Source organism: Scyliorhinus torazame, chromosome 9 (assembly GCF_047496885.1).
Source record: "Scyliorhinus torazame isolate Kashiwa2021f chromosome 9, sScyTor2.1, whole genome shotgun sequence".
NCBI lineage: Eukaryota > Metazoa > Chordata > Chondrichthyes > Carcharhiniformes > Scyliorhinidae > Scyliorhinus > Scyliorhinus torazame.
In genome coordinates, this window is record NC_092715.1 from 162,787,283 (window position 1) to 162,799,509 (window position 12,227).

Here is a 12,227-nt window from a genome sequence, read left to right on the forward strand (position 1 = left end):
TTCCATGCTGCATCTGAGTTCCCTTGGGCAATGATGTTTTTTAAGACTACTAGTTTTACCCGTATCCAGTACAGACAATGGAGTGTGGGTGGGTCTTATTGGTGTTCTTACACGTCCTCTGGGTTATTTCTGTTTGCCCTAACCCTTGACCAACGCAACAGTGAAATTTCCAAAAATACTGTTGACTGCAGGAAAGAAAAATGTCTTTCCATACTTGTGCAGCTGTTCTAAGCACTTTGTAAACTGTAGACATTCCTTTCATTGCTCCAATGTTAGGCTCAACTTATGCAAGGTGAACGAACTATTACCAGAAATTCAAAGGTTACTGGACTTAGTTCCTGGGGTGCTGAATCAGCTTTTCATGAGTTTTTAAGCAGGTTAAGCAAGATTTAGATTGACAACTTCGATAACTTTTCATTAGTTATGTATGCAAAAGGGGAATTTCAAGAGCGAACAGTTAATATGCATGAGGAGGAACCCATGAAATTACACAGCATAAACATCCACTTTATTCAGTTGATAAGCTTTACAAATGGGATTTTTAAATTCTTTCATGGGGTGTAGACATCACTAGCATTTGCTGCCCATCCTGAAACTGGGTGGCTTGCTAGGCCATTTCAGAGGGCAGTTAAGAGTCAACCATATTGTCCTGTGTTTGGAAACACATGTAGGCCAGACCAGGTAAGGGTTGCAGATTGCCTTCCACAAAGGATAGTGGTGAACCAAATGTTTTTTTCCAACAATTGACAATGGTGTTATGGTCGCCATTACTGAGAGTAGCTTCCTGTTCCACTTTTAGTAAAGATTTGAATTTAACTTCCACTAGCCGTTGTGGTGGGATTTGAACCAGTGTTCTCAGAGAATTAGTCTGGACCTCCGAATTACTAACCCAGTGACATCACCAGCTGGTTTAGCACACTGGGCTAAATTGATGGCTTTTAAAGATGACCAAGGCACGCCAGCAACACGGTTCAATTCCCGTACTAGCCTTCCCGAACAGGCGCTGGAATGTGGCGACTAGGGACTTTTCACAGTAACTTCATTGAAGCGTACTTGTGACAATAAGCGATTTTCATTTCATTTTCATTTCACCTCCACTGTCTCCCCTCACTGATATCATCACTTAAATATAATTTAAAATATTTCTGTTGATCGGGATGATTTTCTGGAAATGAATGAGGACAGGAATTTCATCCTTTTAAATTCATCCTTGAGATGAGGGCTTCATTGGCTAGGTCAGTATTTATTGCTCACCCATAATTGCCCTTGAGAAGGTGGTAGTGAGCTGCCTTTTTGAACTGCTGCAGTCCGCGGGTTGTTGGTACACCCAGTGTGGTGTTAGGAAAGGGGTTCCAGCATTTTGACCCAGCAACAGTGAAGGAACAGAGATATATTTTCATTCAAGATGGTGAGTGGCTTGGAAGGCAACTTGCAGGTGGTGCTGATCCCATATGTGTGTTGCCCTTGTCCTTCTCGGTAGTAGTGGTCATGGGATTGCAAGGTGCTGCCTAAGGAGACTTGGTGAGTTCCTGCAGTGCATCTTTCAGATGGTACACACAGCTGCTACTGTGTATTGGTGGTAGAGGAAGTGAATGTTTGTGGAAGGGGTGCTAATTATGTGGGGTTGATTTGTTTTGGATGGTATCGAGCTTCATGATGTGCTGTTGGAGCTGTACTCATCCAGGCAAGTGGGGAGTATCCCATTACACTCCTGACTTGTGCCTTATGATGGTGGACAGGCTTTGGGGAGTCAGGAGGTGAGATACTCATTGCAGGATTCCTAGTCTCTGACCTGCCCTTGTAGCCACAGTGTTTATATGGCTAGTGCAGTTCAGATTTTGATCAATGGTAATCTCCAGGCTGTTGATAGTGGGGGATTCAGTGAGGGTAATGCCATTGAATGTCATTATGATATAAACTATAGAATTGTCATGTAGAATTATTAATATGTTACAAACCATAATGCCCTTTGCCTGTCTACATTCAAAGATCTGAACTGCATGATGCCAATCAATATGTGCTGTGAGGCCTACATATCAGCCCATGTTACAAATACATAATTTCATTATCCATGATACAGTGCTTGGCAGCACTTACCTGAGCAGATGCCATCTGGATCAGCAACCACGTCAAAATTAATCTCCTATTTATTGCATAATATCTTTAAAATTGCCTGAAATGTAATTATTAGTGATAGAGATTGTTTGTTAATGTTGAAAGTGCATAGCATTTTTATATCGTTTTGCTTATCTGCTGGATTAAAGAATGTTTTATTTTTTGCACGCAATGCCATCATCACAATGTGTTAGCTTAAGTGCACACAGAGAATAGTTGACTCAAGCAGTAAAGTGCCTTGACCCTAAAGTTCATACCTATATGGTTGATGAAATACACATATCCAATATATTGTTATTTCTTCACCTAACAAAATAAATATTATTTAAATCTGAAGTATGTTTCTGAGTTAGGTTGATGTTATTAAGATTTTTTTATTCAACTTTTAAATTCTTGAGCAGATTACTATATTCACCAAAACAATAAGTGACTCCAACTTATCATATCCTCCTCAAAACCATATTTTTTTCACATAATCAGTGAGTGTCTGCCTTCAGGTACTAGAAATATAGATTTCCTCATGCGGTACTTGGAATCATCATCTGGAACACAGGTGTCCAAACATATCCACAAAGACAATAAAAGAGAATTGGTATTGAATGGATATAACTAGCAATTTCTATGCATTCACATGTCCTCTTCATAAATGTATCGAAGTTATTTGTCTCAACTATGTCCTAAAGTGGTGTGCCCTATATTCCAACCACTCACTGACCACAGAAATGTTTCCTTACTTTCTTACAGTTTCTATTATTAACTAATTTGTATGATGAACCCTAGTTGTGGGGTTTCTCACAATTAGAAACATAGGGCTGCACGTTTCCGAAGGGGAACAAATACAGTTACTGGGGCTGAAAGGGGGAGCCAACTCTGCTCTGAAGGGAGTGGCGGCATGTTGCTTGCAGGGAACAATGAATCGGGGACAGCCAGCGCTGTTGGACCAATCAAGAGTAAGGATGCGGCACGCCGTGGCAAGATGCACATGAAAAAAAGGAAAGTTTTGTCGAGGTGGCGAAGAGCTGCAGTTGGAGATGGGTCCTATTCTAGCGGCGGTATCAATGTTGCTGGCGAACCTCTCTGAGGGCCATGGTGCAGCCATGAAGCAGGGCTCCCCTCCCCGAGAATCCACTGGAATGGAGGTGGCCAAGGCTCAGCTGCAGCCCCGCCACGTGGCGACAGGTTCCTCCCATGTGGAAAAATGGCAGCGGGGCGGGAAGTTGGATTCTTTATTGTATCATCAGGCTGTCCTGTGAATGGGGTTCTGGACACTGGTAATAACCCATGATGACTGGAGATCCCGTCCCGATGCCTCCCCCCATTACCAATCTTCCCAGCCCACTTCCAAAGGGCTGGGGAAAATTCAGTCCAATATCCTTTCCACATTTATCCTGTCCAGTGCATTCATAATTTGAAAGACCTCCATTGAGTCTCCTCCCTAAAACCCCCAAACCTATTCAATCTTACCCGATTGTTATCTTTCAATTCGGCACCATCCTTTTAAACATTACTTGTACTGTCTCCTCTTCCAACAGGGAGACCGAGGTTCTCCACAAGTTTAACATGACTCCACTCCTTTTGAATTCTGCACCCCTCAAAATTAATCCCAGTATTTTGTTGAATTGTTGGAATTGATTTGACGATCTGTGGTTTTTAATGATTAGCTCACCTGTATCCCTAGATCCCTTTGATCTTCTGCCACATTAACTTGTTACTTTCTGAGGCACGAGGTTTTCCTATCAAAGTGCATCACCTCATACTATCCATGTTAAAGTTAATTTACCATTTAACTGTGCAGTCTGCAAGTTTAGAATCAGCTTCTAGATCCACACGTAGGAATCCAAAGTAGATTTATGAAACATTGTAAACATTTTTGAAGGTCCAGTGAAATACGTGAAAATACAATTTATTATTGATGTTGTACTGTGTTCATGTTTAGCTTATGAACCATAGGTGGCAAGAGGCGGGAGTGCGGCTTCCACTTTGCACCAATCTGCAATAGTGACATTGTTAATGCGGGATCATTCCCCCATCCAACTCCAGTGTACCTGCTCACAAGGCTGTCTCAAGTGACGTGGTTTGACTTCACTTGGAGCATAACTCGGTGCGTTTGTTGTTAATCAGATTTTACGTGTATTCCGGCTGTCTGCTGGATCAATTGGGCGCTTTATAAGCAAAGTAGATATTTCTCTGATTGTTTTAAAGTCTGCAGGATACCATCCATTCTCAAGACATTCAATACTTAGTGGAGAAGAGGGTGTATCCATAGACCTCTACTCCAGAGCTCACGGTACCATTCCAATGGGTAACTTCATGTTACCAGCTGTGCTTTGAACTCCGAGAGCACACTTAAACTAGAATGATGCAGAATTTGACTCCTTCCGTGAGTTTCGTTCGGGTTTGCTCTAGACCATTGCAGGAATGTTCACCAGAAGGTTACTCACCTCAGACTAGTGGTGCAGTGTAGGTAGAAATGTTTACTTCAACCAATTCGAGCTGATTGGAAAAAGTTGTGGGACAGAACTGGTGCCATGCAATGCCTGAAAGCTCATCCAGTATTTCATGGCAATCTGTTTAAATATTCAGTATTTTTTTAAAACAGGGTTACGACATTTATTTCGTATGTTTATTCTCAGCATATGATCGACTAATCTTGGCTAAATTGTACTCATAGATGTCCATCGGTTGACATCAGAGGAACTAGTTCTAGTTCCCGGATAATTCCCTGAGTTTCCTGGTACGAGAAGCTAAATTGCTCCGTACATTGATTGAAATTACCTAGGTGTATAGGGAAATAACGTGGCCGCGACAAGTTATGGAGATGCAGCTACTCGAAAACAAAACTATCCATTATAATTTATCGGAAAATCTCAGCAGGACTGACAGCATCTGTGGAGAGTGAAGGAAGTGAACGTTTCCAGTTGGGATGACCTTTTCGCCAAAACAGTTATCCAAACTCGAAACGTTAGCTCCCTTCTCCCTCTCCAGATGCTGTCAGACCTGCTGAGATTGTCCACTATTTTCTGTTTTAGTTTCAGATTCCAGCATCCGCAGTAATTTGTTTTTATCGTTATAATTTATTCCGTCTACTTTAGTTATTCATTCACCCCTTTTTGTTTGACAGCCATATTTTTATTTTTAAGAGTTGTTCTGGTATAATTTGTGGAAGATTCCCAATTGCCTGAAGTGTTTTGTCCATTGCAATTGGACTCCAGTGGTTTCAGTTTATGACTCAATATTGAACTGTCTGTAATATGTAACAAATTCTGATTAGTTATAACGGAGCTGTAAGTTCAGACAATTTCGATTTTAAAAAACAACCACCTCTACTTTGCCCTTCACGCATACAATGCCCAGGTCCACGGCAAGGGGGTTGTGATCTATTTTCATTCTTCCGTTCCTTGTCTATCATATGAAATAAAAATCTTAAGCACTGGAGATGGGTGACTTGGTCATGCTTATGAGTTAACACAACGCAAATGTTGCCGGCATAGTTCACCTGAATGTTCCAGATGTGGTCATGCATTACCTTTACAATATATGTTTTGCACATTTTGACTCTTATCTGTGAATCTTTTTCCACAATGACACTTATCGAAATTCTATTTTTGAAGTGGTGTCTGGAGTCTGTCACTGTGCAGATATTCGAACAATTCCCATTAATCTCGCATCCCCTTCGTGTGGTATAATATTTCCTTTAACGACTGAAATAGAAGTTTCCCATAAACCTGACAGTGCGGAGCAAGGCCTGTCAAGGTGCCGGTGTTTCCCATGTCATTTCTTGCAGTGTCCTGTCAACTGCATTATACTTGCACTTAGGCCTTGAGTCATTTTTCTCTCACACCAGCACCCTTTGTCTCTAAATAAAACATTTCCACAATAAGCAGATCTAATTCCTACACGTTTATGATATAACAGGGACCGCGGACTGCCACTGTGCGGATAATCCCTCGGCAGTGTCACTGTATTGGTTTTGAAAGGGTCACCTAAACATTTGGTGGCTGAAAGCATTCCTTCCACAATAACAATATCTGAAGCCCATACATTTATGATGCACCAGAGGCTGGGGGTTGCCAGTGTGTAGATATTTCCCACATAATTCCCTGCAGTTTCCTAGACGTGTAGTATGCTAGAATGAAGTGCCTGCTCATTGTTTGACTGAACTATTATGTGCTTAGCATTTACATAACAAAAGTGCCACTCGACTTCCCCGATTAATGCAGTTGAAGGGCTCTTGTGGTCCAGTAATAAACATTGTTGAAATAATTTATTTGGAGCCCTGGTTACTCGTGGGAGAATGGTCACTGCGAGTTAGCTGATTGGACAGTCAATGTTGTTGTCATGATGGTTTCATAAACACCAAGTACTATGTTTTTCTCTATTGTGCCTTGTATACAAAAGATCTGCTGTCTGCCAGGGTGATCAGTGGACCAAGAGACCCCCTCTCCATATACTGTATGCTCACTGTCAGTTAAATGAACTGCTCCTTGTTCTCCTGCATTGTTCAGGAGTCCCTTAAACATTCTGTCACAGAGAGAGAGAGAGAGAGGGAAAACATTCCTTGCCCTCTCAGCGCTGTACCTCAGAATTCACTCTGTTCTGTGGGGCGCCGTTCCCCAGTGGCGATCATCGTAGCACAGCGCCCGGCAGCATTCGTTCAATTAATCAGCAAATCAGCCTGCCCTCTTTTTTTTGGAACCTATATGATTGAACCCAATCACTGATCGAACCATCTCAGTAGCTACTAAATCTAACGGAGATTGCTTGGTGCCAGTGCTAAACCAGTTAATCTGGCAGTTTGGCGTTTGAGAAATGTCCCTTTTGCAAGTTAAAGAAAGGGTTGCATTTTCATGCGACAAACTTCGAAAATAAAAGTTTGTCAGCATTTATTTTCAAATAAAGATATTAGGGGAGCAACAGGCCCCATCTTGAAATATATAAAACAATAAAATAATTCCGAATATTAAGAACTAATTATAACACTCAAGTGAAATATGACACATTTTATTATATACTGTGCTGTTGAATAAATACTGTGCGCCTCTGATATCATGAAGATAATGGTTCCTCCACTGTACTTGTCTGTTCCAGTTTCACGCTTGCTCTGCCTGTTGCTTGCTCTGCCTGTTGCTTGCTCTCAGGGTAAAGCAGTGCTCTATAGCGGCAACACCGCTATTTGGCTGATGATTTATTTTAGGCAGATGCTATTGACAGCCACTTGTAAACCAGTCTCCATCTATCCCGCGTGTTAATTATCACTCCAGTTGCTAGACCTCAGGCTTTGCAATGCTAATGTTTTCACTCTTTGCTGGGGAAATATCGGGGTGTCCCGTCCAACAATTTTTTTTCTCTCAATGGAAATGGAGAATGTGAAATCTACTTTAACGAACGTGGACAGCCATTATTCAAAACTATGCACACAGCAGAAACTCGTCTGGACAACAGTTAGCAAACAACGATTTCACCTCGGGTCAATAGGTCATCTTTTAAAACACAATATATTTACAACACCAATAAGTTTGTCAAAGCCTGTGATGGTTAACGACATTAACCTACGGTTCTGAGTTATAACCTTATCTCTGCCCTCATTGAGACTGTCAAAATCGATACTTAGAATTAATCCGTTTAGATGCCAATAAAATGTAGAGTGATGCAAAGGCACTAATAACATGAAAACGGGTGCGTAATTGCAAAATATTAAAAATAAATTCATTTTGGAGAAAGTTGTTTCCGGGTAAACTGTACCCCACTTTAAAGGACAAGTGAATAGGTGTGTAAACAGCCGCTGACAGAGGTTACCAATGTAAAAACACACAGGTTTCTTTCTCTTTATGTAAAATCCGCATAATAGGGTTGCGGTCGTTAAGCAAATCCGTCAACCAAAGTAAGTTTATTTGTGGGCACAGTTAAACTTTTGACTGGGCTTCCAACCGCAACACTGAAGAATAAAATAAACAGCACGAGGAAAGATAAATAAACTTGTTCGGCGAGCCTGATGTGGCGCGACTTACTTGAGAAGGCACTGGTAATCCCCCAGAGGACTGCGCCTGCTTTGTGTTAAATGTTTAAAGATTTCAAACGACGGAGTTTATTCCTACTGCAAACACTTCTATTTACAAGGTCAAGTATACCAGCACTCGACGGGTGCTTAAGAGTGTAATTATTTATCTAAGGGCGTTTTGAGTGAGGATCAGGAACCCTGACAAGGGAGCCCAGGTTGAGCGCACACAGAAAAATACATGCATAGGTCCATCCAGTTAATGCTTCTTACAGTGATTTTACATCTTTGATCCATTTCCCTCGCTGCCGCAGGACTATAATAAAAGCAGAAACTTCTAGAATGCTTTCAGACCAAACAACTGCAATCCACAGCACAAGTTTGTGGTAAAATGTAACTCCTAGCGAGTTATGTATTACACTAAACTTGGAACCTTGACAGGGAGCATCTCATCTGGAAATATGTAAATGAACGCTGCTTTTCATAGCAACTTGTTCCGAGGCGAAACATAATATCGAGACAATTAAGTATGATTTTTTTCAAACCCTTTTGTATGTTGAGTGTACAATGAGCATGTCAGTCAGTGCTGCTTGGCCAGACACCAACAGCTGTGATGTGCTTCCCCTTGCACCAGTATATTAAATGTAAAAATGAATTCGCCAATGATTCGTAATTTAGAGCTTTCTGGAGTCATCGGTTCAAACATACGAAAGGCCAGCGGAAACCCAATTAATCGAAAGTCAATGCTCGACCCCAGCTGTCAGCTGTGAAAACAGCAAATGTAAAGGCGCTGGAAGTTTGGGAAACTTTCGTCTCTTACACGCTCACGAACACATTGTCAAACATTGCACAAAACAGCTTAGTAATATATCTAGTGAACCGCCAGCGTTTTCACTTTCAACTCAACTCTGAATAGACACGCACAGTCTTGCGAAGCTTTTTTTTAAAACTAGATGACTCTTTATGGCTTCTATGAAAATACAATGTTAACGGCAGCCTTACACACTGATTTTAAAAGAACAATTTTTATCGAGGCCAAATTTTAAATATCTCTCCATTTCCAAAAATACATATTTAAAAGATAACCTTTTTTTTCCAAATCTATATGTTTGCATCTTAAATTTTTCAACTGGGATCGCCGAGAATTCATTATAAATCAATTTCCCTTTAGAATAAGTATTGAAATTCTGTACCTTCGCTGGTAAAGTATCACTGCATTCTTTCACAGCTCGATGCGAAAGCAGAGCTGTGGTTAAGTCTATATTTCAATAAATTATTCCCCAAATGTATACATTTGTAACTTTATACACACACAACGACATGGTTAAAAAAACACCAGTCATATAAGATTTATACTAGTTGCACTAGAGATTAATTCCACACCTCTAATACAACCGAAAATACAAACAAATCTTACCAGAATTAAATTTATATAAAAGGTCTATTAAATTGTCTTTTTATATTGAAGATGGCAGTGCAGAGCTTCTTTTTTGAAGAAGGATAAAAGTTGTATTGTTCATTTATAACCGGGCGATTAGTAATAGTAAAATGGATGCCATCAAAGTCAAAACATTAGGCACTGGGACGCTGGAGGAGGCTCTGGCGCTTGGAGCGTACCTGTATGTGTCTCTATTCTCATCATCATAACTGATAACGTTGTCTTTTGGGTCGTCAACATAGTCCCAGTACTCATCCGACTCCATGTCCGAGCCGCTGCTGCCAGAGCTATGTTCAGGTCCAAAGAAGCAGAGTCTGGCCATGTTGTCCTTAATCGCCTCGCAGATGGGTCGATCAGCTCCGTCGCAGACACATTCCTTAAGGAGCAAGGCTTTGGGGATGACCAGCATGCTCTCGATCACCTCCCGGCACTGATCCGTGCATTTGATGCCGTTGAAAAGTTTGCCGCAGTTCTGGAGGTAGCGGCGCATGGCGTTGTTGCACTGGGGCTCCGTCTCACACTGCAGGCGGGCTTCGGTGCAGCCCATCACCCCGTCCCGGTTGCGGGTCCTCGGCAAGCAGGGCTCGATGGCACGTTTGGTCCTTTTGCACAGCTCGTCGTGGACGCAATCGCAGTTCTCCAGCATGGGCCCGTTCTGCGTGTGGTTGAGGTGGATGAGAGCTGAGAGGCAGTGGCTGGGACACCGTCTGGTCTCCAGGCTTAAGACGGATCTGCAAGCCTCCATGTACTGGTCGTACGCAAAGTTGCAATCGGGCTCGACCTGGCACTGCAAGATGGCTTGCCAGCAGATCCACCGGGCCAGCACTCGAGAATTGCTCAAAAGGAGCAGTAAACAGAAGAGAAGGTGGCCCCCGATTCGGATCAAGCCAGCGAGACTTGCCATCGTCTTGGTGTCTGAAAGTTTGCGAGTTCGCTCGTTTTTTGCATAAGGGATGGCTGGTGTCACGCATCCATTCAGAGGTCCCGTGCGATGCAGCAGAGTTTCTTTCTTACTATGTTGTGCAGAGTGAGGACGACTGTGTGCTTCTCGCCTGCTTTTCCGTCAACATACTGCAAGCAACGCTGCCCACAGTTTGACTACGGTTCTTTTTACGGGAAAGACTTCCCTCCTCCCCACACACAAAAAAACTCCAATGTGCTCTAATTACCTCTGCAGCGCCTGATTATCTATTCAACAAACTGCAAACAAATAGCGGGCCAGCCTCTCCACATCCTGGTCACTCAGGCCGCCAGGCCCCGCCCGCTCGGTTCGTACCGCGCTCTGTGATTGGCTCATTTCTCCACCCTTCCGCCCTGTGATTGGCTCATTTCTCCACCCTTCCGCCCTGTGATTGGCTCACTGCTCCTCCTCCCGCTCTGTGATTGGCTCACTGGCCCTCTTCCCGCCCTGTGATTGGCTCACTGACCCCCTCCGGCTCTGTGATTGGCTCATTACGCCCCCTCCCGCCCTGTGAATGGCTCATTGCCCCCCTCCCCGCCCTGTGATTGGCTTATTGCTCCCCCTTCCCGCTCTGTGATTGGCTTATTGCTACGCCCCCTCCTGCTCTGTGATTGGCTCACTGACTCCCCTCCGGCCCTGTGATTGACTCACTGTTCCCCCTCCCTCTCTGTGATTGACTCAGTGTTCCCACTCCCTCTCTGTGATTGGCTCAGTGACCCCCCCTTCTTGCTCTGTGATTCGCTCACCGCTTCCCCTCCCGCTCTGTGATTGGCTCATTGCTCCCCCTCGTGCTCTGTGATTGGCTCATTCACTCTCTCCCGCTCTGTGATTGGCTCATTGCTCCCGCCACCCGCTCTGTGATTGGCTCACTAAACCCATCGCGCCCTGTGATTGGCTTACTGACCCCCTCCCGCCCTCTGATTGGCATACTGACTTCCTCCCGCCCCGTGATTGGCTCATTGCTCCCCCTCCTGCTCTGTGATTGGCTTACTGATCCCCTCCCGCCCTGTGATTGGTTCATTACTCCCCACCCGCCGCTCTGTGATTGGTTCACTTCTCCCCCTCCCGCCCTATTATTGGTTCACAGACCCCTCCCGTTCTGTGATTTGCTCATTGCTCTCCTGCTCTATGATTGACCCATACTTGACAGGTGGAGAAATGATTGACGGTCATTCAGTCCAATCAGATTCCCGGGACCGGGGATCCGGGCTGTTGTCGCTGGTGTCTACATTCTTCCCGCCTTGTGAGTGTGTGCTGCCAGTCTCATTTTCTTCTTTTCGGTTGGGCTGCTGCTTTAACACTGGTTGCTGTTTACGGAGAGCAACCTCCACATGCAGACTATCTGAAGCCACCAACCCCCTCTAGTTATCTTGTCGGAGTTCTAGTTGAATCTTCTCCTATCCAGGACAAAGCAGCCAGCTTGACTGCTACCCCCAACACACAGGTGTACCATCTACAAGATGCACTGCAGGAACTCACCAAGGTTCCTTGGGCAGCACCTTCCAAACCAATATCTTCCAGAAGGACAAGAGCAGCAGATTCCTGGGAACCCCACCACCTGGAGGTTCTCCTCCAAGTCACTCACCATTCTGACTTGGAAATATATCACCATTCCTTCACTGTTGCTGGGGCAAAATCCTGGAACACCCCCAGCTTATGAAGGGCAACTAGGGGTGGGCAATAAATTCTGGCCTTGCCAGCAGCGCTTACATTCCATA

General features: G+C 43.7%; 1 protein-coding gene across 1 annotated transcript; it reads right to left on the minus strand.

Moving 5' to 3' along the window:
- Positions 1-7,100: 7,100 nt before the first annotated feature.
- On the minus strand, positions 7,101-10,766 carry LOC140429555 (growth arrest-specific protein 1-like). Its single transcript, XM_072516713.1, has one exon. The coding sequence runs from the start codon at positions 10,450-10,452 to the stop codon at positions 9,631-9,633; it is 822 nt and encodes a 273-aa protein (XP_072372814.1). The 5' UTR covers positions 10,453-10,766; the 3' UTR covers positions 7,101-9,630.
- Between the last annotated feature and the right edge of the window lie 1,461 nt (positions 10,767-12,227).